Here is a 25,807-nt window from a genome sequence, read left to right on the forward strand (position 1 = left end):
AAGTGTCGCTACGACCATCTACGGCATAGAACACACAGCCTCAAAAAGCTGCAAAGTAGGATCCTCTGGCGGCGCCAGTGCAAATACATTGGCAAGCACCGTCTCACGGTTCGTCGCCAAAATCGAGTGATACTTGGCTGCAAATTCGCGGAACCATTCCTTAATCCACCAGGCCTGCCAGCTGTGTGCGTCGTGTGGCTCTACCTCCCAAGCACGGGAGGATGCAAGCAGCTTTGCAAATGAGGACACGATCGTGACCAAAACGCGGCGCTGTTCCATGCGCATGGCGTCCAAGTGGACCTTGGCTTCGTCGCTCGTCGCTGTATTCGCCTGCGGCGCTGGCCCTTGCTCAAAGAGTGGATATTTGTCTTCGCGCGAGGGCAAACTGCTCGGATCGTTGACCATCTGTGCATCGTGCGCCTCCTCTTTGAGCAGCATCGCAAGACGCGCCTCGAGTTGGTCGACACGCCCAATGACCTTGTCCACAGTCAGGCAAATGACCGACCACCAATTGCACGAGCTCCAATCGCGATACGTGCCGCCCAATGGGGTAGCGTCTGCAGAGAAGGAAAACGACACTTGGTCGCCACTATCGCGTTCCATCACGCGTGGGATCGGTGCAGGCGTCTCGAACACAAACTGCACGACATCCACAGGCTCAACAATGCGGTACTGCAGCAGCTTGTCGATGACAATAAGTACCCATTGCGGCGAGCGAGCCCAGAACCGCGCCGTGCTTCCCAGCATTTCCAGGCGGTTCTGCGGCACTTGAGACAGGGAGCGCAGGAGCTCGTGGTAGCGCTCAATCATATTGAGCAAGTGCGAAAAGCTGCGGCTCCCTGCAAACAAAAGCGTCTGCATGGCAATGTCGCGTACAATCGACTCGACGGTAGTAACATTTGAAATGAGTCCTTGCGCCTCGTCGTCGGCGTCAAGCACGTCGGAGGGTGGCGCGAGGATACTCTGGTGAAAGCTCTGTAGATCGGCTTGCACAACTTGCAAGCTCGCCTTTGCTTTGAACGAGTTGAGCAGTTGCATAGCGCGTGTATGATAGGGATGCGTTGTCGGTGCATAGGCAAAGATCGGAGCAGGCTCCTCGGGTGGGAGCAGACTCGCCTGGAGCTCCTCGGGGACCGTGTTCTTGATTCGGTCATAGTATGCAAGGCGCACTTCGAGCTCGCAGACGCGCCGTGCAAATGCACGCCGTGCGTGTGTCCAAACAAGGTCTGCATCAGGGATCCATTCTGACCACGCCCAGGTGAAATTAAAGTTGCTCAGATGTACGCTGAACCAGTCGGCAAGACGGCGCAGCGTCTCTCCATGGACACAACACGCTGCAGACGCTGTGTATAGCCGGCGCACTGTCCGGCCCAGCGAAGGTGCTACTTGCTGCGGCGCTGCAGACACAATTTCGCGCAGCAAAGACGAATAGTACAGCTCATTCTGAGGAGGGCGTGGTGAGAGCAGCGTGATGGAAAGCACAGTTTCCACGAGAAAATCTTCAAGACTCCATTGACCCTCGGGGAGAGGTGTGCTGGCCCAGGACGCGTCCTCGTCGCCAAATATGCCGTTGAATGGCGGTACATTGCCACCAAACGTGCCACGGCGGAGCCACAATGGAAGCGCGAGCAGCGTCTGCGCACATTCTTTGCGGTTCGCAACGTACAAGTCGACAATATCCTGGACCAACGCTCGAAGCACGATGCTGCCAGGGGAGCCGACCAACGGCACAGCCTCGCCAAACCAACGTCCATACACGCCCTGGTACTTGGGCCCTACTCGGTTGCGCACCACCTCAGAGACGCCCTTTCCAGTGTCGGGTTTCTCTGTATCCTGCAGGCCATCTTCTGTGTCGTGTGCTGTGCTGCGTTCCAAAGGGATGTCAACGTGTGGGATCTTTACGCGCCTTTGATCGAGCGGTACGACCGTTGCGGTGGGCGAAGTCGAGGGCGGGAGAAGATCAAGGGGCGTGGGGAGGAATGCGGGACGTTTGTACTCACGCTCCTGCAATACTTGCAACGCAGCGACCTGCTCCGTCAAACCCTCGACGGCGAGATAGTCGTAATCATCAGTCCGCTTTTCCAGTGCAAATGGCGAGCACAGCGCGCTGTCCTTGGGCCGGCCGTGTGCATAGCTGCTCACCGCCTCGACAAGCGCATCAAGAGGCTCCTTGGCCGATGCATTCTCGTATAGGTCCGTGCCGCCACGACACAGCGTCTCCATAATGCACACAGAAATAGCGTCTTTTGTACTGATATCAGCACCGCTCTCGAGCACAGCTGCAAACGCCTGCAGTGCGGAGCGCACGCATTGCGCTTCGACAATTCCAAGCGGAACCAGCGCGGTAAAAAGGTGCAACAAGAGGCGCGCATTTCGCCAATAGTGCGCTTCCAAAGCGTCCGTAAACGCAGGCATCAAGTCATCGACAATGCGCATGCCAAGGGACTTGACACTCGTATCGATGTCTCCGTCCTGAAGTAAATTGCTCGGAGAAAGTACCATTTGGCCCAGCAGCGCAGCAATCAGCGGTGTCTTGTGCGGCTGCTCCGTGGCCATCACGCGGAATGCGAAAAAGACGGCCGCGGGAGACTCTGCTGCCTGCGCCTCGAGCCAGTACGCAATTTTCGGTAGTTCTACAACAGAATCAAACATATCCGCATCGCCCATCTGGAAAAGTGACTGCTGTGTGCGCTGCACAGCGGCCTCCGCGTGCCAACGCGCCTGTTCTGCTGGCGATGGCTCGTACGTGTTCTGATCGGAATAGTTCCGGCGGTCATTGTGGGGCTGTGTGCGATTCCCGCGACGGTTACGCGACCATCCGCGCTGTCCTCCGCGCGCCGTGCCCTCGTTGGGAGCGTCCATCTCCTTGGATATGGTCGAATGCAAAGCGGCGCAGGACGTCGCACGGCAACACATTGCATTGCTGACTAAACCTTTGGGAAAGGGCGCTGCACACAGCGTTTCCACCATGTCGTCTACGAACACGGCCGCGAAACTGCGCGCGTGTTTGCGCTGCCAGTATGCGCAAAGTGCGCGCGAGTTTCACTCAAAAGGATGCCCAAACTGCCAGAATGTGCTGGATGTGTGTAGCGCTGACCTACTGACCCCAGATGCAAGGGAGCCAAGAACGTGTCGCAGATTGCACTACCTCCAACTTTGACGGACTTATCTGCATGCTTCAGCCCGAGGAGAGCTGGGTCGCAAAATGGCAGCGAATCGGTATGCATTGCATGTACTTACATGAGAAAAACGCATGGTGGGATTGTACGCTGTCAAGGTCGTGGGTCACCTGCCGGAGGGGTACGAATAGGAAAGAATGGCACTGCCGCATATATGCGGACGATGTAGTATACAGAATCGACTACTTGTCGTGCAATATAGATCCAAGCTTTGATAGCAGGCTGTTTACGCGTGTCTCGATCGTGTCTGCAACCGAGTTGGCTGCATCCAACTGCGCCATGATGCTTGCAACCGACGCTGGATCGTCGGAAATCTCCTCGGCGTCTTTCAACGCCAAGTTCTCCAATAGTGCATTGACCGACATATTTGTTGCGTTCATCGGCACAGCGTCGTGCACTTCTTGCGCGCTGGCAAATCTGGGGCGCTCCACAGAGGAGGCAGATCTTGCGTGGGGCGCCGGCGCGTCCAACGAAGCGCCGCCGAGCGCTTCGGCTAGCAGAGAATTGATGTGCATCGCAGTGGGCATGTTCCCGTCCTCGGACACGTCGCTATTCGACTGCGAGTCGTCCGACGGCTGGCTGGAGCGCTCATTGGCAATATGGTGAATCCAGGCGCCGACCGCGCCAAGGTAGCCTTCGTGGCGCAAAAAGTAGGCACGGCGGCGCCCCTTGCTCCAGAAGCGAATCGCATAAGAAAGCGTGGAGATGGTGGCTTGATGGCCGCGGATAAAACAGCCCCCAAAGTAGATGCGATCCAGCTTGTATTTCTCTGCATTGAGGTGTGCAATCTGGCCGATATTGTTGCTGATTGCATACAGCAAGCTGCGGCAGATATCTTCCTGGCGCAGTCGCGCGCGGCGCGAAGACTGCCCAGTGCCTGTTCCCTGCTCTGGCTTGTCTTCGTTGCGGTCCCAGCGAAATACTTTGCCAAAACTGGATGCAATGGTGGATGCTTTGAGACCTAATTGATTCAGGCCCACAGGGCCGTAAATATCGCCAACGAGCATGTCGACGTTGCTGTTATCACCGCGCTCGCACAGCTCGAGCATCTCGTCAAAGTTATTCGCGTCAGTGAGCAGGCTAAGCAGACCCCACAAAGTGCCGCCTCCCAAACTCGTGCCGCTCACGCGCTCAAAGTGCCCCGTCTCGTCGACTTTCAGTATGCTCACACCCGACCCAATATTCACTAGCAAGCACGGCAGTTTCGGCGCGGGGTCGCTCTCAAACACGGGCTTGTAGATTGGGGGCTGAGGACTCGGCCGCGGCAGACTCTCGCTCGTTTCGCCAGGTATAGATGAGTCGGCGCGCGGAAACGAGTCGTTGCGCACATTGTGCATGCCTTCGTACAGATAGTCCACGAGTTCGTCCGAGTACCAAAACACCTCATCCGGAATAAAGGTCATAAAGTTGAGTCCCGTGATGAGGCAATCCATCTCGTCCTCTTTAAGCACCTCGACGCCCAGCTGCTTCTCGAGATCGTCGTAAAAAAAGTGTGCACCGCCACCCGTGGCCATGAGTTTTACATGTCGGCGCATCTCGACAATGTCTACTTGGTTCGCCTTAGCACTCCGCTCGATGAGGTCCTTCAGGAAATCGATACACGACTGAATATTTCCGGTCTCAAACTTGCTAAAATTGAGTCTACCGCCTGGGAAGCGCGAGGGAAGCGAGCGGCGGCGCAGACTGCGTGGGTCGAGCGAGGAGACGTGTCGCCGATTCGCACGGTCTTCCAGGAGCGCTGCGGAAGACAGCGTCCCGTGCGGCACCGGCTTATCAAAACCCGATTTTTTCGGTGCAAGACTCGGGCTTAATTGCGGCGATCCAAGCCCTTGGACGTGCGCAAAGTAGACGACCTTGGCGAGCGAGCCGCCGATGTCAACGGCAATGTGCGAAATCGACTCGACGTGGTTCGGCAAATAAATATCGTGTGTATCTCGCACGGAACCATTCGGATCGTTATGTTCATCATCTATAATGCGCGCACCATGAGTAGTAAGCGATATTTCCACAGGAACGACGCTTGGCGGCTCCAGCATCGTACCGCAGAAGCCAACTTCGCAGCGCACTGTTGGTCGGCGAAGCGTAAGCTTAGTAATATGCACGTGCATACTTGCCGCGCTACAGCGCGTCGCGGCTCAACTCCATCGATCGACATGTCTGGCTACAAGTATGACGACGAGGGCGGACAGTTCCTTACATTTGTCCTAACCGGAGTGCTAGCGCTGCTGCTTCCATTCACATACCGTGTTCTTTTCTCGCGACCGAAAGAGGATGCACAGGGATGGATCGACTGCAAAGGACACAAGACGCCAACGGCAAAGGCTCTGCTAAAGGTGTCGCCTTTGTACAATGTTCTGTCTATTCTGGTTTTGATCAGTGGCTGGGCTACAGTACTGTACCTCTTTCGCAGCGTGGCGAATGCTGCGGAGAATTCGACGCACGTCATGTACGATCCGTTCGAGATTCTAGGGATTGCAGCTTCTGCTACCGAGCGCGAGATTCGGCGCAGATATCGCCAGCTCAGTCTCCAGTTCCACCCCGACAAAATGCACAGCATTGTGAACCAGACCAAGGAAGAGATCGAGTCGCATTATATTGAGCTCACCAAGGCGTACAAATCGCTCACTGACGAGACGACGCGCAAAAACTTTGAGCTCTACGGCCACCCCGACGGTCGCCAAGAGATGTCGCTCGGGATCGCTTTGCCTACATGGCTTATTGACAGTGATAACAATGCTTGGGTGCTTGCGCTCTACGCCATCATGCTTGGCGTCGGCCTTCCGCTGCTTGTCGCGCGTTGGTGGTACGGCTCGCGCTCCAGGACAAAAGAAGGTGTGTTGAACGCCACCGCCCTTGGCTTCTTTAGCAAGTTGAAGCCATCGGCAACGCAGGATGATATTCCCCTGCTTATGGCACAGTCGGAAGAGCTCATGGAATTGGCGGCCAAGCTAGAGGCAAGCGACGACGCAGCCTACGCGGAAACCGAGGCGCAGGTATGCAAGGCGTACAAAGAAATGCGCGGTGTCGAATTAATTCCCGACCATCTTTCGCGTGCTGCGCGCCGTGCCTTGGTCCTTTTCACCGCGTACATGTACCGCATTCCCTCGACAAACAAGCGCGTGGAGCGTGCCGAGTATAAAATTGGGCGCTGCGCTGTAAAATTGCTCGCCAGTTTAATGGCAATGAGCATTGCCCACGCGCATCTTGCACAGACAAGCATGCTTCGCGCCATGCTCCCATACGTCGTCCAGGCCGTTCCGCTTGGCGGCGGCGTTATTTCCGAGCTTTTCCAGCTTCCGCACATGACCATTCCTCTTGCCAGGGCGCTTGTTGGCCAGGGCAGCATTGCAGCCCAAGGTCTCCAAGGACTGTGGAAAATGCGCGATGCCGATCGGCGCAGTGTACTTGTTGGAGACGGGCGTATGTCGTCCGACGAGTACGATGAATGTATGCGTGTGCTGGGCGAATGGCCGCGGATCGAGCTTGTCGACGTGTATTTTACCGTGGTTGGCGAGGAGTCTGTACAAGCAGATGCACTTATGAAACTTGTTCTCAAGTACCGTCTTCTCCCTCTCAAACGCGACGGATCCATTTTGCGCGACGGCCGACGCCTCGACGCCAAAAACAAGTCGGACGACCATGTGCGCTCCAGTGTCGACACGGAGGAAAAAGACATGGAAGCTGCTGTCAAGGCGGGTATGGTTCCGATCGGCGTTGCCCACGCGCCATACTTTGCCGAAGAGCACAAGCCACATTGGCTCGTGCAGATGGGCGATCATAAGCAGGACCAATTAATCATTCCTCCGCACAAGTTCACCGATATCGGTGCAAACGATGTGCGAAGTGTGATGATCAGTGTCAAGGCGCCGCCCGAGCCAGGCGTGTATACATTCATGCTTGAGACGGATTCTGACTCGTACCTCGGCTCTTCTGCGTCGCAGATGCTCAAGCTCCGTGTGAATGAAGCGCCCGATCTACCAGAGGAAGAAGATTACATTTCTGAGCCAGAAGAAGATACGCTTGCGGGCCAAATGGCGCTCATGCGCGGAGAGCGTGTGAAACGGGCCAATGTGATTGAGGAGGAGGCGTCCGGCGATGATACCGACAGCGACAGCAATAGCGACAGCGACAGTGATAGTGATAGTGATAGTGATTAGGTTCGGTCACTACAAAAATAGAGACTACGATCCACATTGTCTGCGCGCGGATGAAGCTATGTCATCGGGAAGGCTGGCTGTTGTACTGCTCCAAGATCGTCGCCTGATTCTTTGCGCGGCCTGCGGCGCGTTTCCCAGACTGCTGGCGCACAATCATGCTCTTGCTCTTGGCATCCGTGCTCGACGCGAGCAGCGGCTTGGCAAACGGCGCGCCTTCATTGTCCAGCAAACCAATCGAGGTGGGTTTGGGGTGGGTGACCAGGGCTGAGTAGAGGCAGAGTTGTGAGAGCGTCTCGGGCGGCGCCAAGGCGCGGGGAACATGTGGAAGGGCCGTGAGTTTCGCATTCGTTGCTGCCGGTGCTGTAAGTGTTGGATCGATGGCGCTCGGCTTGCCTGTAAGCTCGGCAAGCGGCGAAGGGTCGCTACGCGAATCTGGCACATATTTTCCGTCCTCAATGCCGTACTTGCGCAGCGGCGGCCCCTGCCCAAATCCCTCGCGATCGTCGCAGGCAATCCATACGGTTGTGTGCGAGCCAGACACGATGGCGGTATTGAGGATCGGCGATCCAACGTCGTAAATATGCACATCTTCGCGTTTCAGCATATCGCTTTCTTTTGCCATTGCAATTGCCAAAAGGGGAATAAAAGCAAACGCCGTCGCGCCTTCCCAGGTCACCATCACCCAGAATTGGTTGGAGGACTGAACAACAACGAGACGCGTGATGACGAGCGGCGGCTCCTCGCCGCTCGGCTCGGCGAAAAAGACGCCCTTGAATGCACAATCGCCAGCAGCCTTTTCGCGCCTTCGCTCGACATCTGCGTCAAGTTTGACGTAGGGCCGGATTAGGGCGGGATCAATGTTGGCCACGTTGCGCAAGGAAAACTCATAGAGCTCGTCGGTCCATATCCTAATTGTTGTGCCGCCATCAGACGACAGAATGGCTCGGCGCACCGAAAGACTGACCGATTGCGCGGCGATGCGTGGCACAATGGCGAGCGCTCCGATAAAGCTCTTGGAGCCCATCAGGTACTGTTGCACCACGTTCGAAGCACGCGTCGCACCCCAGCGGGAAATCCGAATATGCTCGTCACGATCACCCGTAATAATGCTCGCCGGCACAATCTCGGGGTTGCCAAGAAAAGCCATGGAGGTGATCATACTAACGTGTCCCAAACGTGGCCGAATCCCCAGCTGTTCCGGATCGTGCGGAGGGTTCGGCCCGTACTTCTTACATGGCTCAGAGTTGTCGATAGGAAAGCTCCATACATCACCGAACTTGTCCGAAACCACCACTTCCTGCCCCGGCATGCTGCGCAAGTCGCAAATAGTCCACTGCATGGTACTTGCGCGCTTGCTCAGCGGCTGCAGCAGCACCTCGCGCCCATACTCAAGCGCATCGGGACGCCAAACATGCAGCATCTTGTCATCCGACGCAACGGCAATGAATTCTTCGTTCTTTGAGATGGCGCAGAGTCGTGGCGCGGCGGCCCACGCCACTTCGGGCGAGTTTGGATCAACGTGGACGCTTGCGTCCACGCGAGCATCCAACGCACTAATCAATGCACCGTCTTCATTATTGAACAGCAGGATATTGCCGGCTGTGAGCGCCACAAGGTACTTGGTCGACGCATCGATCCAGTATACCGGTAGCGGTGCCAGTGACATGGTAAGATTTGTCTTGGCGCGCTTGGCAAACCACTTAAAAAGTCACGTGTACTGACTACGGCTACTTTACTCATCATCGGTGTCTGGGTGTGAGTAGGGACAGTCCACGTACCAGGCTCGCGTTCGCCGCCGTATTGGAGCCAGTTGTTAAGACGAAGGCGCCGGCGCTCCTCTTGCAATTTCTATAGTGAGTAGATTCGTATGACGTACCTTGTCATTCCGCGTGAGCTTCTTCTTGCCCTTCTTTGCCTTTAGTTTCGACATATCTTCGTCGTCCGAATTGTGCGCCGGCGTATTTGTGCCGCTGTTCACAGCGGTGCCAGGAGCAGTGCTAGGAGTGACGGGGGTCTCCATTCCAGGTGTGGTGGGATTACTGTCGGCATCGGCAAAGTTGTCGGTCGCCAGATCCGTACGCACCTTGGACATGATCCGTCCATTCTCCACATTCCACAGCTCAGGGCAGAGTGCAGAAATAAACTCTTGGTTGTGTGAGATGATGATCACAGCGCCGGCCCATTCGCGAATGGCAACCGCAAGACCGCCGAGCGCTTCGCGGTCCAGATAGTTGGTAGGCTCGTCCAAAACGAGCACTTGGGGGTTGTTCCACAGCGCCGCCGCAAGTACGACCTTGACCTTTTGGCCGCCACTGTAGCCGCCCATGGCGTTGTGCTCGGCAATTTCGCCGTTCAGGCCAACCGCCTCGAGCTCTTTGCGGATCGCTTTCTGGCTCAGGTCCCTGCTGCCCGCACCTTCACGCGACGCGTCAAAGTCGTCAAACTTTTGCACAAGTTTGGTGAATCCGAGCTCCAAAAGACGCTCGCGGGGAACCCATGTATTGAAGCGATGATCCATACCCGCCCACTTGATCTCGTACTGGAAACTCTTCTTTAACTTGCTGCGGCCCACAATGAACTCGATTGTGCGCTTCTCACCCGTCTTGGACACGATAGGAACCCGCATCTGGTCTTCCTCTTCCTTGCTCAGCTTGCGCGTTACCTTTTCGGTGATCTCACGGTCGTGCCCATCCTGATAGCGCCATGTAATATATTGACACGCCGTCTTCTCTAGGTGCTGCTCCAAGTGGTGGAACGCGTGTTGGGCCATGAGCGCAACACGCAGATTGGGGTGCTTCTCCACCTTGCCTTCGGTGGGAAGAATCTCGCCGGTGAGAACCTTGATCAAAGTGCTCTTTCCAGCGCCGTTCGGGCCAACCACACCGACACGACTCGACAAGCTGATCGACACGGACGCGTCCACAAGCGAAGGCTTTGACATGCTGGGATACTGTACCGTGACGTGCGACGCTTTGAGAATGGTGCGCGTGTTGGAGCGGACGCCCATGAGCGAACCGGGCGGTGGGAAGGAAAACTTGACCGAAGTTGCTGCGAGCGAGTAGTAGCTCTTTGCCTCGGGGTGCTTGGCGACAAAGTCGGACAGGTTGCCATGGTAGTACTTGAGTTTCTTGTGCTCGTAGTGAATAATGTCGGAGCAGACATTGTCCAAGAAGCTAGAATCGTGCGAGACAGTGAGAACGGTAATGTTGCTGTTGTTCACCAAATACTCTTCCAGCCACTTGATCGAGTTCACGTCCAAATGGTTGGTCGGCTCGTCGAGCAGCAAGATGTCGGCGCCAATGAGCATCGCACGCGCGAGCTCCAACTTCATCTTCCAGCCGCCGCTGAGGCTCCCGACTGGGTTTCCTTGGCGTTCTTCGTCAAAGCCAACGCTGTACAGCGCCGATGCCACGTCTTCACGCGAGCGGTGCTTGAGCTCTGCGTCGTTTGAAACAAAATCGAGGATGGGCTTGGAGCCGTCCTCGCCCTGAAGCGAGTGCTCTACCATAATTGTGCGCACCTGTTCGGGCGGCGGATAGCCCTCGACCTTGCCATCACGCATGGCTTTGAGCAGCGTGGACTTGCCGCTGCCGTTCGCAGCAACAATGCCGTAGCGGTGACCTCTGTGCAGGCGAAGTGTGGTGTGGTTCAAGAGCAAGAGACCGCCGTAGGCCAAGCTAAACACGGTCTTGCACAGCTGCTCGCCTTCCACGTCCTCCTCTTCTTCTGGCTTGCCGAAGCGGGCCTCGTCCAGCTGGACATATTCATCGCGCACGGCATTGGTCGCTGCTTGGGCACCGTCCGGCGATGCACAGATACGGCGCAGGTAGGGCAGGACGTACATCTCGTTCCATGCATCCGCTTGCACGATACGCTTGTCCGCAAGACGCACCACCATGCGCGCTACATACTCAAGCCCAACCAAAGACCAAACGTCGTCCATGGCCACAAGGCCGTCGGGCATGTGTGGCTGAACACTGGCGGCAAAGCGCTTCAGCGCGTCTTGCCGCTCGCGTTTCAGCACCACGGCGGGATTTTCCGTCGCAGTGGTCGTGTCTTTGGCCTTGGCAAATGCAGTGCGCAGTGTATGCACCGCGCTCTTGGCATGCTCACGCACTTCGGGGAAACTCGCGCCTTTCTCGATGCGCTCCATGGCAGGAAGCAGCGGCGGCAAAAAGGAAGCGGCAGTGTGGGGATCGCGTACTAGCTTGCACAAATTATCCACAATAATAACACACTGGCGCTGCACCGTCTGGTTCCGCTCGTTCAGCGCACGGCCGAGGAGCGGAACCATGACGGCAAGTGCAGGGCCAGTGACCTCGGCAACAAAAGTAATGGAAGAAAGTTTCTTGATACACGCTGGGACAGTGTCTGCCCGGTCCATGCATCCGACAAGGTCAGGAATAAACGGCCGGATATCGTTGTTGTCAATGACGCTGCACACCTTAGTCGCGGACTTGATTGCCTGCTTCGCAACCTCTGCCTTGGTCTCGTGCATTGCATTGGTCAGGATTGGCGTAATTTGTGCGAGCTCGTCGCCGATTTGCTCGAATGCACGGTCCGGCAGGCGGCTCATGACTTTCAAGGCGCCGACCTTTGCCTGCCACTTGGCGCCACTCGAGCCGATCACTTCATACAGTAGTTCCAAAAGCTCTGCGATGCCTTCGGGAGGATAGAGTGCAGTCAAACCCGCCACGGCAGACTCGGCGGCTTTCTTGGCGCCGTCGTGCTTGTCGGCATACGCGTCGAGCAGCGGCGCAAGCGCGCGCGAGAGCCATGGCTCTGCCCCCAGCGGGCTCGGCGAGTTTTTGCCGCCCACTTTGGTGATGAGCGCGCCCAAGCCAATCGCTGCACGTTCGCGAACCTCTGCCGATTTCTTGGTGCGAAGCTGGTCCAAAAGCGTATCTACTATAGCATCCCGGCTCATTGCACGCAGGCCATGCTCGTTTACATACTCTGCAAGTTTTTCAGCGGCGATGTGCGCGTCCTCTGTCGTCGTGCTTTCCAGCAGCGCTTGCAAAGGCGCACACGTCGTCATTGTGCAATGGCGCAAGGCAACGGTGTAAAAAAAAGTTTTGCATTCGGTTTAATATGCAGCCTGGCACGTGGGACTACCAGCAGCTTACAAATGCATGTCGTCTTCCCATGCAGCGTAAATGAGCACGCTAAACGCGCGAATTTCTTTCGTGTCTGTAATGGCCTGGGGTAAGTGGATGGCATACGTACTTCGACATATGCATTTGGTGACGTGTTCAGCGCGACTTGAGCCTGCTGCGCGACGAGCGGCAGCAACTTGGCAAGCAAAAGTGGCTTCTCGGCGGCCATGGCGCGCGTTCGCGCGTGTGCGTGATCCGTAGCGTCGGGGGCGACGTCAAACATGCTCTGCACACCAAAGGAGGGCAGCAAGCTGCGCAAAAACAAATCAAATACGTTGTCACACGAAGTCTGGAAGACGCGTGCAAAGTCCGGCGAGTCAATATAGTCTTTTGTCTCGTCCAACAGGCGGCGCAGCTGCGGGGTAATTGCCTCGGTGTGCTGCATGCCGTTGGAAAGTGCACCTGCCTGGACAAGCATCTCGATCTCGTCCATCTCAGACTCGGGTAAGAGGATATCACGAAAACCATGCGTGCCGAGGAATGCCGTGCCGCCGTCCTGTGACTCTTCAATCCTGTCCCGGATGCGCCCAATGAGTCCCTGGAAATGATGGTATGTAAGGATCGTCTTGAGTGGCATATCCGCCAGCTCTTGGTTCACCACATTTGTGATCTTGTGCGCTACCTTCGACCAGCCTCGGTGCAGGAACCAGTAGGAAGAGGTAAGATATTTTTTCTCCGTATCCGGGCTCAAGTACGCCTCGCTTGCGCTCGCATCCAAGTCCGCATCCGGGCGCGGGTCAGGCATCGACAGCGCATCAAGGTCCAGGCTGCCTTGGAGTGCAATCTGGTGCGGCTCATCGACAGTCTCGCTCTTGGCGAGATGCGCCTGTGCTTCGCGTCTGGCCTGCGACTCGAGCGCAACCAAATAGGCGCGGCGTCCGATCAGGTTCAGCTGTATATGCGTCTGGATGGCAAGAAAGACGAGCGTGTAGAGCGTCGTAAATGTGCGCGCAAACGACGTGTATTTAATTTCGTTCCAAAGCTGTAGTTTTTTCACGCGGCGGTCCTCCTCTTCGCGCGCAAAGTCTGATCCTTGGCCCGAGGACTGCGACGTTGCGGTGGGAAGTTTGGCTGAGTCGGAGATGGGCGGCGGCGGCGCTTCGGAGAGCCGGTCGAGGCCAGTGCCGCGCACAGCGGCAGCCGGCATGCCCGAATCGTCGGTGATGCCAGATTCGGAGCTGTCTGGCTGTGCTTGTGCAGCCTGCGCCTCAGGGCCGCGCTCCTTCTCTTCCGTGGACGGCAACGGTTTCTTGCTCTGCCGCTGCAGCTCCTTGCTGGTCGACTCTACGTCCATTGTCTTGAATATCTGAATAGAAATCGTAGGAAGCAATGCCATGATGGTAAAGCTGCAATCTTCCTGATTCTGAAGGAACCGGCGGCGCAGGTTTTCACGCGCGACTCTTTCGCGCAGCATCCGCTCTTGCATCTCGTTGAACTTGGCGAGTGCAAACTGCACAAGCAAGTACAGTCCACCAACTACGCCGGTAGCGACGGCAATAAAATTCAACCCGCGACGGAGCCATTTGCGCCGCGCCAAGGGGGGGCCTACCATGCTGTGCCGAGCCAAGCGGCGTTGGGCGCCGAGTGCCCCAACCCTCGCTTAGTCATCGTATGACATGCGCCGCGCCGGCCGCAGCGCTGCTTGCGGACCATGAGCAGTGCAAGAGTGATTGACGCGTACGTGGGCAAATAGTGCTGACGGCTAGGCTCTTTGAGCGCACGGTCGATATTGTGCAGTCGCTGCCTCCGACAGGTGCGATCCAAACTTCCTACGAGGAGAAATTGGCGCTGTATGGCTTGTACAAGCAAGGTGCGTCGGCCGCACACTTACACCAGCGACCGAGGGCGACGTGACGACCAAGCGGCCGGGCATGTTTGATATGCTGGGACGCGCAAAATGGGACGCATGGGAGAACCAGCACGGGTATACGGAGCAGGATGCAAAGCAATTATATGTCGAGAACCTCTTGAAAATTCTGCGCCGCTTTGGCGACCGGCCGCAGGCCATCTCGCTCATGGCCGAGCTGGAAGCGTACAGCGGGGACATTGCCGAGCAGGTCATGGACGGTACACTTGCAGAGACCGCCTCTTTGCACTCTTCCAGCGTCGATCGCAGTACGCGCATGGAAGATGAGGTGCAGTCGTCGATTGCAGACGAGCTCGACCCGCTTCCTGCACAGCGCACGCCACACCCACAACAAGTGAGCTCGGAAAACACGGCGAGCGGCTCGCACAGCCACGAAACGGTTACTGTCAGCGATATGCCGCGCGCATTTCCGCAGCAAGCGCCGCGCCGCGTGCCGAGACGAGCACAGAACGTAGAAAAGACGCCGCCTGCGCCGCCCGCGCCGCACCGCCATCGCAGTGCACGGTATGGCGCGCGGTACATGCCTCCGACCTCGTCTGTGCACTCGGCCGCACAAGGGAGCGACCGCGGCTCGCGCTCGTTTGCGTCTGCGCAGCCCTCCTTGTACCGCGAGCAGAGCGTCGCGGGAACGAGCATTTCGCGCTCCGTGCGCAGCGGCCCGATGGGTCGGTATGCAGGGAGTGTAGGCAGGTCGAGCGCAGGGCATGCGCCGCCGCCTGCAGTGCCGCGTGTCCCGATCAGGGGACCAGGTGGAGAACAGCCAGAGCTTGACCAGACGCTGCGCGCGATCCAATCGTCGCTTGTGACGCTCACGGCACGCCTTGAAAAGGCCGAAGACAAGATGCAAGCTAAGCCAGAACATAAAGACGCGACGGTGATTGCCTGGCGCGGCACGATGCGGGCAGCTACGCATACCCTTTACGACCTCGGCACCCTCCTTGGGATTGTTGGGCCACGCCCGCAGGAGCTTGCGCATGCACCGAGCTACGATGCATGGCGTGCACAAGGAGACGGCGCGCCGAATCCCAACCGGGATCGGCCACACTCGCTTGCGCGGCTGCTGCTGCGCGCGCCGTTCACGTTTTCCACGGCGGTCGTCAGTCTTTTGTTTCGCCTTATGCTCGATATGACGAGTTTGGTGCTTTTGGCAACAGCGCTCATGGCGCTGGTGCGCCGCGTGTCTGGGCGTGGCGACCCGTTAATTTTGCTGCGTCTTCTTGGGCAGGCCAGCGCGCGGCTCCAGTTTTTCCAGGTCGCTGCAAACCGGCGTGTGGCGCTGCGTGCGCTGCTTGCGAGTGCCGTGGTCGGCGGCGCTGTGCTCGAGACAAGGGGCCAGATGCATCGATAGGCACGAGGGTGTGTGCGCTCGAACGAAGGCGGCCGTAGTGTAGGGCATTTGCTTGCAAATGCAATTTCTAGGACATGTGGACATGGTATACTACTGGCCGCCAAACTACTGCACTATGGAAACGCCGAGGTGCAGTGTGCCTCTACACGGTCATTGCGCGTTTCTGTGCACCATCACGGCTTCCTCCGCAGTGAGAATCGCATCCATGGGCACATCCATTTCCCCTGTCGGCACGCACGGCGCACGCACCTGCTCAGCCAGTGCAAGTGCAATGGCAGGCGGCGGTGCAAGCCCGTTCGCTTCTGCAAACGCGCGCGCACGCTGAATATAGCGGTCATAGTACCCCTTGCCATGCCCCAAGCGCCCGCCCTGTCTATCAAACGCCACGCCAGGCACAATCACCAGATCCAACCCCTGGCCCCCCGTACACGGCTCGAGCGCATCCTCTCGCGGTGCATCCATGTACTTGGGCGTCGGCTCGTCAATACCCCACGAATTGCGCAAGAGCCCACGACGCAACTCGTCCTCGGAAAACACGCGCAGCATGTTCATATCCCGCGTAAACGCGAACCCCTCTCCTGTGCCCACAGTGCTGAACCGCGGAATGTATAGACGCTTGCCATGGGCTAAAATTTGGCTGCACATGTCCCATGTCTCGACCTCGCCCGACGGCATGCTCAGGTACACGCTAATCGCTTCTGCATTCACATACGCCGGCATGGCCAGGAGCCGCGCTAAAATCTGCCGTGCTATCGTCAGCATACTACAACATACACTGTTCTTCGATTACATGCCGCGGCAACGCTCCCAGCACAGGCACGAGCTCGCGTCGTACGCTGCGCTTCGCCAGGGCCAAGGCCGTCATGTTCGAAAAGTAACACGTGACCTGTATACGTGCGGCGTCGCATGTCGTGGCGCAACCGGCGATGCGTCCACGTCAAGTGAATGCGGCGCCAGACCCGACGTCTGAGCACGCTGCGTATACGACGAGCGCCGAGAAGGAGAAGCAGCAGGTGGGCGATGCAAATATCTCTGCAGGTTCTGGGATTCGGCGCGGCGAGTACATCATGTTGTTTCTCGTCGTGCTGCTCGCCGCGTTTGTGCGCCTCCATCGGCTGGATCGTCCCAGCAGTGTAGTGTACGTGCGCTATATACTAAAACCAGGTTTGACGAAGTGCACTTTGGTGGCTTTGCCGGCAAGTATATCCACCAAGAATTTTTTATGGACGTGCACCCCCCGCTTGCGAAATTGCTTCTTGCGCTCGTGGCATGGCTGCGTGGCTTCAAAGGCAACTTTGACTTTGAGAGTATCGGGAACGAGTACCTCACCACACCGGGCGAAGAGCAGGTGCCGTACGTTTCGATGCGCCTGCTCTGCGCCTTGTTCGGCCTTGCCACCGTGCCTTTGGCCTACTTGACTCTGCGTGGCCTCGCGCTGCGCCCTGCCTCGGCACTGCTTGGCATGCTGTTTGTCACGTTTGAGAATGCGCTCACGACGCAGTCGCGCCTTATTCTGCTCGACGCGCCGCTCGTCTTTTTCGTCGCGCTCTCCCTCTACACGTGGGTTTCGTTTGGAAACATCGACGCGCGCGCGCCTTTCTCGCGGCCGTGGTGGGCATGGCTCTTTTTCACCGGTCTCTCGCTTGGTGCGGTCATCTCTGTAAAATGGGTTGGGCTCTTTACCATTGCCGCGGTGGGACTCGGCGTCGTCGAGCAGCTTTGGCGGCATCTCGGCAACGTGCATACGCCCGTGCGTGTGCTTGTCTACCACTTACTAGCACGTGCATTGTGCCTGATTGTCGTCCCCACCATTTTTTACATTCTCACCTTTGCCGTGCATTTTGCCGTGCTGTGCAAGCCCGGCGCCGGCGCGACGTTTATGAGCTGGCCGTTCCGCCAGACGCTGGAAGGAAACCGCTCGCCGGATACGTACGCAGAAGTGCTGCTGGGCAGCAAAGTCCGCATGCAGCACTACAATACAGTGGGTGGCTATCTTCACTCCCACGAGCACAATTACGAGACGGGAAGTGGGCAGCAACAGATCACGCTGTACCCCTTCCCCGACGAGAACAATGAATGGTACATTATCCGTGCGCCGAACGAGGGCGAGTACGACCACGACAAGGACGGCCACATGATCCAGCCAGACGACGAGGTGTCGCGCTTTTTCGACGAAAAGGTCCCGCTGCGGAACGGCGCGACGGTGCGCTTGATCCACGCAGAGACCGACCTGCGTTTGCACTCCCACGAAAGCCACCGGCCGCCCGTGACAGAGGCTGACTACCAGTATGAAGTCTCGGGCTACGGTTTTCCTGCGCAGCACTTTGGCGGCGACGCGAACGACGACTGGATCGTCGAGATCGTTCGTCAGGAGCACGCCATTCCGGCGCACACACGCGACGACCAGATGATTGCCTTGCGCACCATTTTCCGCTTACGCCACGAGAATTTGCACTGCTATCTCTACTCGCACAACGTCAATCTCCCCGAGTGGGGCTTTGGCCAGCAGGAAGTCATGTGCAATTCCGCGCCGAGACTGCCCAACTCGCTCTGGTACATTGAGACCAACGAACACCCCTTGCTCGAGCTGGAGGCGCGGCCAAAAATGATTCGCTACGTTTTGCCCACCTTTTTCCAGAAGTTTGCCGAACTGCAGCGTGTTATGTGGTCGGTCAACGAGCGGCTCACGGAGCACCATGTGTACGAATCGCGCCCGTTCTCATGGCCCGCGCTTAAGCGCGGGATCAATTTCTGGACCAAGAACCACCGCCAGGTGTATTTGTTTGGCAACCCGATGGTGTGGTGGCTCGGCACTGCTTCTGTGCTCTTTTACGCCACCATTCGCGTCTTTTTACTGCTCCGCGCGCAGCGTGGATGCAACGACTTTAGCCATACGCTTGTCGTGTACTACGACCGTGTATGTGCCTTCTTAGCCATTGCCTGGGCGTTGCATTACCTCCCATTCTGGCTCATGAAACGCCAGCTCTTTTTGCACCACTACCTTCCCGCGCTGTACATTTCCATCCTGCTCACCGCCGCCGTATTCGATCTCGCTACAAACAGGGTGCGGCCGCGGATGCGCATGCAAATCGCGCTGGGCGTCTCGCTCCTCGCTGCGTTCGTCTTTTGGCGCTACTCCCCCCTCATTTACGCCTCGCGCTGGACGGGCGACGGATGCCAAAACTCGATCCTCGTCGACTCGTGGGACTTTAACTGCGTCGATTTCCCCGACGATGTGCGCGAGTATAGCGAGTACGAGTCGGTGGTCAACCTTCCCGAAGGACACGCCAGCGACTGGTACAACAAGCTACCGAGCGTGCTGCGCAACATCGCACGCCCTGCCCCCAATGCGGCCGTGCGCAAACCCAAGTCGGTGACCGGTGCGCCAAAGCCATTTGCGCCGCTGAGCGAGAGCACAGCGACGGCAGCGAGCAATGCAACTATGCGCGCGGCGCCCAACTTGGCAGGGCTAGACCAGGCCCAGCGAAAAGAAGCCATGCTCCAGGGCACGAGTGGTTTTGCGCAAGCGCGAAATGTGAGCAGCAGCGTGTCCGGCGCGCAGAGTACCTCAGCAGCATAGAAGGGAGCATGATATAGGTATCGAAAATGTATGCAAAAGATCATCTATGGATGCAGTGCATCTTCTCGTGCAGCTGCCGCACGACGCAGTGCCCACGAAACATTTTCGTACGCCACAAACGTCACGCAGGTGCCTGGGAGAATGCGCAATGCATTCATCGCAAATCCGCGGTAAAAACCGCGCACGCCTTCCGCTTGAAAGGTTTTCACAACGCATGTCCATGTGTTGGGGTACAAGTGGTTGGTCACATAGTTTTGCATACGTGAGCGCACGACTTGATATGGGTACGTCAACGTGATGGCCACTAGTTTTGCGGCGCCGGAGATGACTGTGTACTCGAAATTGCACAGCTTGACACTGTCAAGTTGTGCCTCGGAGAGCTGTCCTTTAATACCACGCCGCCGAAGCTCGCGTCCAGTACGCCACTGCTTGAGCTGCTCGTAGGCCATGAACTGCACTGCGCCGTTGGAAACGCCCAGCACGGCGAGACCAACGCCGCGGTAAAGGCCGCAGATGCCTTCTGTCTGGACGGTGCGCACAAGCCCATGCCACAGGCCACGGTAGGCTTCCGGAGCAGTGCTGCCTTGCTGGGTCGTCTTGAGTGCGGTACTTTCTAAGGGCGTGGTAAACATGCGTGTCTTGACGACCCAAATGGGATTGGTCATGAGCGCGGTGATGACGCCACTCTCTGTCGCGGCGAGCAAATGATCCGTCGCGCTCAGCCTTACGGGTTGGTCCACAACGGAGGAGCTCGCCATGTACTCTTTGATCATAGTATACCTGCCATTAGTGCGTGAGCACGTACCATAAAAAATAAAACCCCCAGCTCGACGCATTCCCTACAATATTGGGCACGACGCCGCGGTACAAGCCCCCCCATCCTTGCTTGTCCACTATACTATGCATTGCATCAAAAATGTCGGCCCCTGGCTTGCCGCCCATAAGGTAAAAGAGCCATGGCCTGCTGTGAATACGCTGGTAGCATGCGGAGCGCAACGCAGGATCTGAGGAAAACGCAGACGTATTGACTTGAAAGCGCGTCTTAACAAGGTCCATTGGATTCATGCACAGCGTCCCAATCACACCGGCAGTTGTGCCGGCAAAGGCATGGTCGAGCGCCGGATTCGCGAAGAACGAGAGCGGCTGCTCCGTCTTCGCCGACATGGTCGGCGTCCAGCTATGACTCCACATTGCTTCGAAAGCAGCGCCTCCACTATGCATTTCTATTTCGCGTGCGCGCGGCGCATGACATTGCGTCGCACCTTGCGTGGGCGAGCGCCAATCGCACCTTGGGCTAGCAGCTCTGTGGGCCACGCCAGGTACGGAACTTGATATCGCGGCACGCCCGCAAGGAGCTGTCCTGGCTCTGTAGGGCGCTGCTGGACCGCGTCCGCGTACGCCTGCTGGTCCAGCGAAGCCCAGATCGGCAGTTCCAGTGCGCCTTTGACCAGGCCAAGCGAGGTGCACTCCGCGTCCAGGTACGCTGCAAGCATGTCAGGCGAGAGCGGCGTTAGCATATGCAGCGCACCGCGCTGCTCGTCGATCGAGCGGAGCAGCACGAGGCCAAATGCATGACTCGGCAGTGTCGTACCTTGCGAAAGAGCAGCGCGCCATGGATCGCTGTGGGTAGATCGCGCAGGCGTGCGCGCGACCAGTGCAGCCAATGAGCCATTCAATGCAAGCAAGGCGAAACGCTCCACGACGGGGGCGCCGAGTGGGAGGATCGAAATACCCCCGGCCAGACCTGTGCGTAGGTCGACAACGTACGGACGTCGCTCGAGCAGTGGCGTAAAGTCCCAGCACGGCGCAATGCACATGGCAGGGCGCGGAAGCTGAGTAGCATGCAAGTATGCAAGCAGGTCGAGCTGGCGGACCTCGGCGGCGTTGACCGTGCGCCGCCTTGTATCCTGTATTTCGCGCGCGTATACAGTATCGTGCCACGCACACAAGCCAGCTTGCTCCGCCAACGCAAATACATGGGACGGGCCGAGGGCGCGCGCTGCTGCGTCCACGAGATCGGCGCCGAGCCCTTTGGACCAGCCGTGCGTATTGACAATCAGCGGCATAGTCGTCGGCGTGCGCTGCGTCTTTGTAGAGCTGGGCTCGACGTGCAGGCACCGCAAAACCTGCGACTCGTCTTTGTAGATGTGGAGCTCGGTAGAAAAATAGCGAAGGAGCGCTGCGACGCTTGCACTGTATTGAGCAGGCTCCTCGCGGGGCGATATGTCCCCGAGGAAATGCGCACGGAGAGGAACGCGCGCAAGGCACCACGCAGGGCCAAAAACACCAGGCTCCTGATGCGCGTCGAAAACATGCAGCGCAACAAAACCAGGCGGCCCAAATTCGGGCTGGCCCATGTCAAGGTCGAGGAATGCGACAAAGCGGTGCGTGGAAAGGAGCGCATTCAGCAAGAGTTTTGCCAGGCTCGACTTGCCCGCATTCTTGGGGCCACGGACAAGCACCTTTGGCGTGCTGGCACATTGGATCTCGTCTATGCACGCGCGCCATTCCTGTGGGACGATGAATGCGTCGGCGTCGGCAAGAATCGTGAATGTGCGTGGGGCGGCAGTGCTTTGGAGAAATGGGTCAGGGCCCGCAAGTGGACACACGCTCGCAATCCGCTCGATGCCAGGGCTGCTAGCGGTGATGCAAAGCACTGCGTCGTGCTCGGGGAATGCGCCGCCTTTTTCGGACGCTGGCGCTGCGTAGATGGCGGCAGCTGGATATACTTCGGGTGCATATATGCGCATGCACGCAGACGATGGCGTCAAGCGTGCTCCGGCACAGTAGATAGAGCCGCGCACGACACGGAGTAGTGCAAGGCCTCGAAGGAGTAGGATTTCGGTGGCCTGTAATGCACATTGCATGCTCCGCGTAGCAGGATCCCATTGCGAATTGGATGTTGTTGGTGTATATACAGAGCGATGCGGTGAGGAGGGAGGGAATGGGGAGTGCTGCGGTGGTGTAGGTAGCGGTGAGAAGGAGCGCGCTAGATGCTCTTTTTCTTCCGCTGCGGGTCGTGCGCGCATTTTTTTGGCGCGATTGCTTGGCTCTGTACCCTCGTTTACATCAGTACCCTCTTCCCCCGCAGTCGCAGCTGCAAGGCGTGCGCGGCGCATCGCAAGCGCACTCATCGGCGCGTCAGCCATGCGTGCAACGACAAGGAAGCGGCGGGTTAAGAAGGAAAAAGTGGAGTAATTATGTGCATATTGGTGTATATGTGCAAGGACGGGCTACGACGCATGCTGGAGAGGCGTCTCCATCCGCGGCGGCTCGTTGGGAGGTGCGTCATCCTCAAGCTTGGCTGCGCCGTGCTCCTCGAGGTGCTCGCTCACTATATTTACCACACCATCGACTTCACTGATCGGAATGTTTCCACAACCAGCCGCAATCAAGCGTCGATACATGGTTATTGTACGCCCCGTGCCTTCGGTCCGCAATGCCTCAAGATGTGCCTTTTCTGCAGCATCGCGACGTGCTAATGCCTCGTTGACTTGCTGCACAAGCTGCGCCAATTCGGCGTGCAAATCGCTCGGCGCGGCAAGAAGTGCGGCAATCTTGGGGTCCGCATTCGGCGCCGCGCCAAGCTGACCCGGCGCAAGTTGTGCAGCGTCGCGCGCGCGCGCGAGCTGTCCCTCTGTCGCTGCCCATGCCTGCTCCATCTCAACTGCCTTGCGTTTCCGCGCGGCGCATTGGTAGGCCTCTTCCAACGCGCCTACACGTTCCCTGGCATCTTGCGCATTGCGGCCATCGGCGCGCAAGGAAGCCTCTGTACGATCGCTATCTGCAATCTCGCTTTGGATCTGGATAAGCAGCGAGTGCGCATGTGAGAGTTTCTTTTCCAGAACGGCAAGCTCTGTATCGTAACTATCCGCGAGGTCGTGCAAAAGCGTCGAGACCAGCCCGACGGCGCGCCCGCCCGCGCGTTGTCCCGCCTCCGAGGTATGTGCTGTTGACGCAAGCGAGCCATCGGTCCGTACGCCTGCCATGCCCCCTGCGCGCGACGGACTTGCACGGAGGCGCTCGTCTTCGACAATATAGTCTTCTGCATTCTTCCCTTCGCGATTCCGTATTTTTGAGTCGGCGCCGTGCTCGAGCAGCAGCTTGACGAGGCGCTTGGACCGCGCGCGGGACGCCATGGTGAGCGCTGTCTCACCCTCGTCGTCTTGGAAGTTGAGAATATCTGCAAGCTGTTCGCCGTACTCTGCGAGGCGATGGATCATCGTCTCGAGGTAGTACCGACTCGCGTGTGGCTTTCCGCGGCTAAGCGCGAGGTCGACCACATGGTGGAAGACGGTGCGGTCGTTGCGGTCAATGTTGAGAATACTGCGGTGTAAGAGCTCGAACAACTCGGGAAATTTACGCAGATCGTAATTGTTGCTAAACATGGCCGCACGCATCAGCGCCGTTTGCCCGTTGCTGTTCACACGGAATACGTCGGCGCCTGCAGAAAGCAGCAGTTTCACCACGCGAATACGGCCCATGGCACACGCCCAATGCAGCGCAGTGTGCTCATCCTCGTCGATGCTCATGTTCGGGTCAAAGTCGGGTGGGGGGGTGACAAGTAGCGGTGGGATCGTGGTCGTCTCGCTGATAAAATAGTCAAGGATAATCTCGGCATACCGTGCTTGCGGCTCGCTCTCTTCATATACAGGGGTGGATTGGATCGCGTAGGGATAGTATCCTTGCGGTGTAGCGACCCGGCCGCCCGGCGTATACAAAGTCTGTCCACCAGGCTGCATGCTGCGTGCATCGTAGCGCGATGCGTACATCTCTTTCGCTTGATCCGGCCCAATCGGACTCGGTGTACGACTCGCGCTGCTCATATCGCTCGGCGAGGGACTGATGCTGCCATCGGAGCGGTTGTAACTGAGGATCTCGCTGCTATTTTCCTCACTGGACGCACGCAAGCGCCGCGACTCCATGATATCACTCGCTGTTTTCTTGAGGCGCCCTGCCGATGCAATCGCGTGCTTTGGCGCCGGCGGCGGCGAGTTTTCCGAAGGAACAAACGAGGTGATCGGCTCGAGGAGCTCGCGAATGTGGTAGTGGTCCGCCAGCGCAATCGCCACATCCATTGGAATCCAGGTACCCTGGTACTTGCCGTACCCACCTTGCACCTTTTCGTGAATTCCTTTCTGTACTTCCTTTTCCAGCACACGCGTGCGCTGCGACTTGTCCAGCCCAACCACTTTCAGGATCTGTGTCGCATTCAGCCACGCATCACTGCGTCTCCGCATCACCGCGACATCCTTGATGATGCATTCGTACACGGGCACACCCGAGTACGTCGCCTTAAAGATCTGCCCCTGCGGCACGGACGGCATGACAAAGGAACTCGGCGGGACGACGCGTCGGCGAATTTGACAATACACACCTCCACCTCCAGCACGTGTCGGCCGCGCAGCGTTTTTGTTCGTCATGTCCGACGTAGAAGACTATTTTTCGCCGGACGAGCGCGATGAGGCGCGGAGCGTGGTGTCAGAGCCAACGCACCGCGGGCGTATGCGCATGTCGCAACTCCCCGAAAATCGCCCATTTCGGACTTCGCGGTCCGTGACGTCCTTGCGGAACCCGTACGTGGACGAGTCGAAGGACGACCAGGAGTCGGAGCCGGAGCCAGAGCCAGAGCCAACGCCAGAGCCGGAGCCGGAGCGCAAATCAAAACTGTCTGCCACCGCAGCGCCGCACACACCCGCATATGTGCTCCAAGCCGAGCAAGCGAAGCAGGGCGCCACAACGTCGAAGCGAACGGGCCCAACGCTTGTCCCCCAAGCTCCCAAAATCCCCAAGACGAACGCAGAAAAGAACCAGTCGCGCCGCTTGATTGTTGTGCTTGAGCAGGCGTGTCTCGAGGCATACAAGATTTCGAGCGGGAGTGCGACGCATGCGCGCGGCAACAAGGACGCTGGCGAAAAGTACGCACTGCTCAACTGCGACGACCACCAAAAAGTGCTCGCGAAGATGGGCCGCGACATTAGCGAGGCACGCCCTGATATTACACACCAGTGTCTGCTCACGCTGCTTGACTCGCCACTGAACAAGGCGGGGCTCTTGCAGGTCTACATTCACACGGCCAAAGGCGTGCTGGTCGAGGTGAATCCCCAGGTGCGTATCCCACGCACGTTTAAGCGATTCAGCGGCTTGATGGTCCAGCTCCTTCACCGTCTTAGCATCCGCAGTATGCGCGGATCCGAAAAGCTTTTGCGCGTCGTCAAGAACCCCGTGACAGACTACTTTCCCCCAAACACGCGCAAGATTACCCTTTCGTACAATGCCCCGGTCCAGCGGCTTTCTTCCTACCTCTCCTCCATCTCCCCCAACGAAAACTTGGCCGTGTTTGTAGGTGCAATGGCCCACGGCGAGGACAATTTTGCGGATGCGTTTGTCGACGAAAAGATTTCCATTAGCGAGTACAGCCTCAGCGCGAGCGTCGCGTGCGGCAAGTTTTGCTGCAGCCTCGAGGACCTGTGGGGAATTGTATAAACACAGTAGCGAATACGACGCACAAAAGGGCGCA

At 57.9% G+C, this 25,807-nt stretch overlaps 14 protein-coding genes across 14 annotated transcripts; 5 read left to right on the forward strand and 9 right to left on the reverse strand.

The window, feature by feature from the left end:
- Nucleotides 1-18: 18 nt before the first annotated feature.
- On the reverse strand, nt 19-2,862 carry cbc1 (Nuclear cap-binding protein subunit 1; the record flags this gene model as incomplete). Its single annotated transcript, XM_056206973.1, has 1 exon — nt 19-2,862. The coding sequence occupies one exon, from the start codon at nt 2,860-2,862 to the stop codon at nt 19-21; it is 2,844 nt and encodes a 947-aa protein (XP_056062948.1).
- Nucleotides 2,863-2,968: 106 nt separating this feature from the next.
- SPT4 (transcription elongation factor spt4) lies at nt 2,969-3,310 on the forward strand (the record flags this gene model as incomplete). Its single annotated transcript, XM_056206974.1, has 3 exons — nt 2,969-3,082; nt 3,111-3,219; nt 3,246-3,310. The coding sequence occupies 3 exons, from the start codon at nt 2,969-2,971 to the stop codon at nt 3,308-3,310; spliced, it is 288 nt and encodes a 95-aa protein (XP_056062949.1).
- Nucleotides 3,311-3,361: 51 nt separating this feature from the next.
- MVES1_002143 (pantothenate kinase) lies at nt 3,362-5,215 on the reverse strand (the record flags this gene model as incomplete). Its single annotated transcript, XM_056206975.1, has 1 exon — nt 3,362-5,215. One exon carries the CDS (start codon nt 5,213-5,215, stop codon nt 3,362-3,364), a length of 1,854 nt encoding a protein of 617 aa, XP_056062950.1.
- Nucleotides 5,216-5,332: 117 nt separating this feature from the next.
- SEC63 (secretory subunit) lies at nt 5,333-7,336 on the forward strand (the record flags this gene model as incomplete). Its single annotated transcript, XM_056206976.1, has 1 exon — nt 5,333-7,336. The coding sequence occupies one exon, from the start codon at nt 5,333-5,335 to the stop codon at nt 7,334-7,336; it is 2,004 nt and encodes a 667-aa protein (XP_056062951.1).
- Nucleotides 7,337-7,397: 61 nt separating this feature from the next.
- On the reverse strand, nt 7,398-9,002 carry TRM82 (tRNA (guanine-N(7)-)-methyltransferase non-catalytic subunit trm82; the record flags this gene model as incomplete). The annotated part of the gene is made up of 1 exon (XM_056206977.1): nt 7,398-9,002. One exon carries the CDS (start codon nt 9,000-9,002, stop codon nt 7,398-7,400), a length of 1,605 nt encoding a protein of 534 aa, XP_056062952.1.
- A 66-nt stretch (nt 9,003-9,068) lies between these two features.
- On the reverse strand, nt 9,069-12,374 carry NEW1 ([NU+] prion formation protein 1; the record flags this gene model as incomplete). The annotated part of the gene is made up of 3 exons (XM_056206978.1): nt 9,069-9,085; nt 9,115-9,184; nt 9,213-12,374. The coding sequence occupies 3 exons, from the start codon at nt 12,372-12,374 to the stop codon at nt 9,069-9,071; spliced, it is 3,249 nt and encodes a 1,082-aa protein (XP_056062953.1).
- An 84-nt stretch (nt 12,375-12,458) lies between these two features.
- PEX3 (peroxin) lies at nt 12,459-14,044 on the reverse strand (the record flags this gene model as incomplete). Its single annotated transcript, XM_056206979.1, has 2 exons — nt 12,459-12,536; nt 12,563-14,044. The coding sequence occupies 2 exons, from the start codon at nt 14,042-14,044 to the stop codon at nt 12,459-12,461; spliced, it is 1,560 nt and encodes a 519-aa protein (XP_056062954.1).
- A 99-nt stretch (nt 14,045-14,143) lies between these two features.
- On the forward strand, nt 14,144-15,707 carry MVES1_002148 (uncharacterized protein; the record flags this gene model as incomplete). Its single annotated transcript, XM_056206980.1, has 3 exons — nt 14,144-14,169; nt 14,199-14,302; nt 14,329-15,707. The coding sequence occupies 3 exons, from the start codon at nt 14,144-14,146 to the stop codon at nt 15,705-15,707; spliced, it is 1,509 nt and encodes a 502-aa protein (XP_056062955.1).
- A 150-nt stretch (nt 15,708-15,857) lies between these two features.
- Nucleotides 15,858-16,572, reverse strand: MVES1_002149 (5-formyltetrahydrofolate cyclo-ligase; the record flags this gene model as incomplete). Its single annotated transcript, XM_056206981.1, has 2 exons — nt 15,858-16,456; nt 16,482-16,572. 2 exons carry the CDS (start codon nt 16,570-16,572, stop codon nt 15,858-15,860), a joined length of 690 nt encoding a protein of 229 aa, XP_056062956.1.
- A 61-nt stretch (nt 16,573-16,633) lies between these two features.
- Nucleotides 16,634-19,287, forward strand: PMT1 (dolichyl-phosphate-mannose--protein mannosyltransferase; the record flags this gene model as incomplete). The annotated part of the gene is made up of 2 exons (XM_056206982.1): nt 16,634-16,845; nt 16,872-19,287. 2 exons carry the CDS (start codon nt 16,634-16,636, stop codon nt 19,285-19,287), a joined length of 2,628 nt encoding a protein of 875 aa, XP_056062957.1.
- A 44-nt stretch (nt 19,288-19,331) lies between these two features.
- Nucleotides 19,332-20,451, reverse strand: FLX1 (mitochondrial FAD carrier protein flx1; the record flags this gene model as incomplete). The annotated part of the gene is made up of 2 exons (XM_056206983.1): nt 19,332-20,067; nt 20,093-20,451. The coding sequence occupies 2 exons, from the start codon at nt 20,449-20,451 to the stop codon at nt 19,332-19,334; spliced, it is 1,095 nt and encodes a 364-aa protein (XP_056062958.1).
- A 59-nt stretch (nt 20,452-20,510) lies between these two features.
- On the reverse strand, nt 20,511-22,037 carry GRC3 (Polynucleotide 5'-hydroxyl-kinase grc3; the record flags this gene model as incomplete). Its single annotated transcript, XM_056206984.1, has 1 exon — nt 20,511-22,037. The coding sequence occupies one exon, from the start codon at nt 22,035-22,037 to the stop codon at nt 20,511-20,513; it is 1,527 nt and encodes a 508-aa protein (XP_056062959.1).
- A 483-nt stretch (nt 22,038-22,520) lies between these two features.
- MBP1 (Transcription factor mbp1 (MBF subunit p120)) lies at nt 22,521-24,614 on the reverse strand (the record flags this gene model as incomplete). Its single annotated transcript, XM_056206985.1, has 1 exon — nt 22,521-24,614. The coding sequence occupies one exon, from the start codon at nt 24,612-24,614 to the stop codon at nt 22,521-22,523; it is 2,094 nt and encodes a 697-aa protein (XP_056062960.1).
- A 94-nt stretch (nt 24,615-24,708) lies between these two features.
- On the forward strand, nt 24,709-25,773 carry NEP1 (rRNA small subunit pseudouridine methyltransferase Nep1; the record flags this gene model as incomplete). The annotated part of the gene is made up of 1 exon (XM_056206986.1): nt 24,709-25,773. One exon carries the CDS (start codon nt 24,709-24,711, stop codon nt 25,771-25,773), a length of 1,065 nt encoding a protein of 354 aa, XP_056062961.1.
- Nucleotides 25,774-25,807: the final 34 nt, after the last annotated feature.

The sequence above is a fragment of the Malassezia vespertilionis genome, chromosome 4, assembly GCF_029542925.1.
Source record: "Malassezia vespertilionis chromosome 4, complete sequence".
Taxonomy (NCBI): domain Eukaryota; kingdom Fungi; phylum Basidiomycota; class Malasseziomycetes; order Malasseziales; family Malasseziaceae; genus Malassezia; species Malassezia vespertilionis.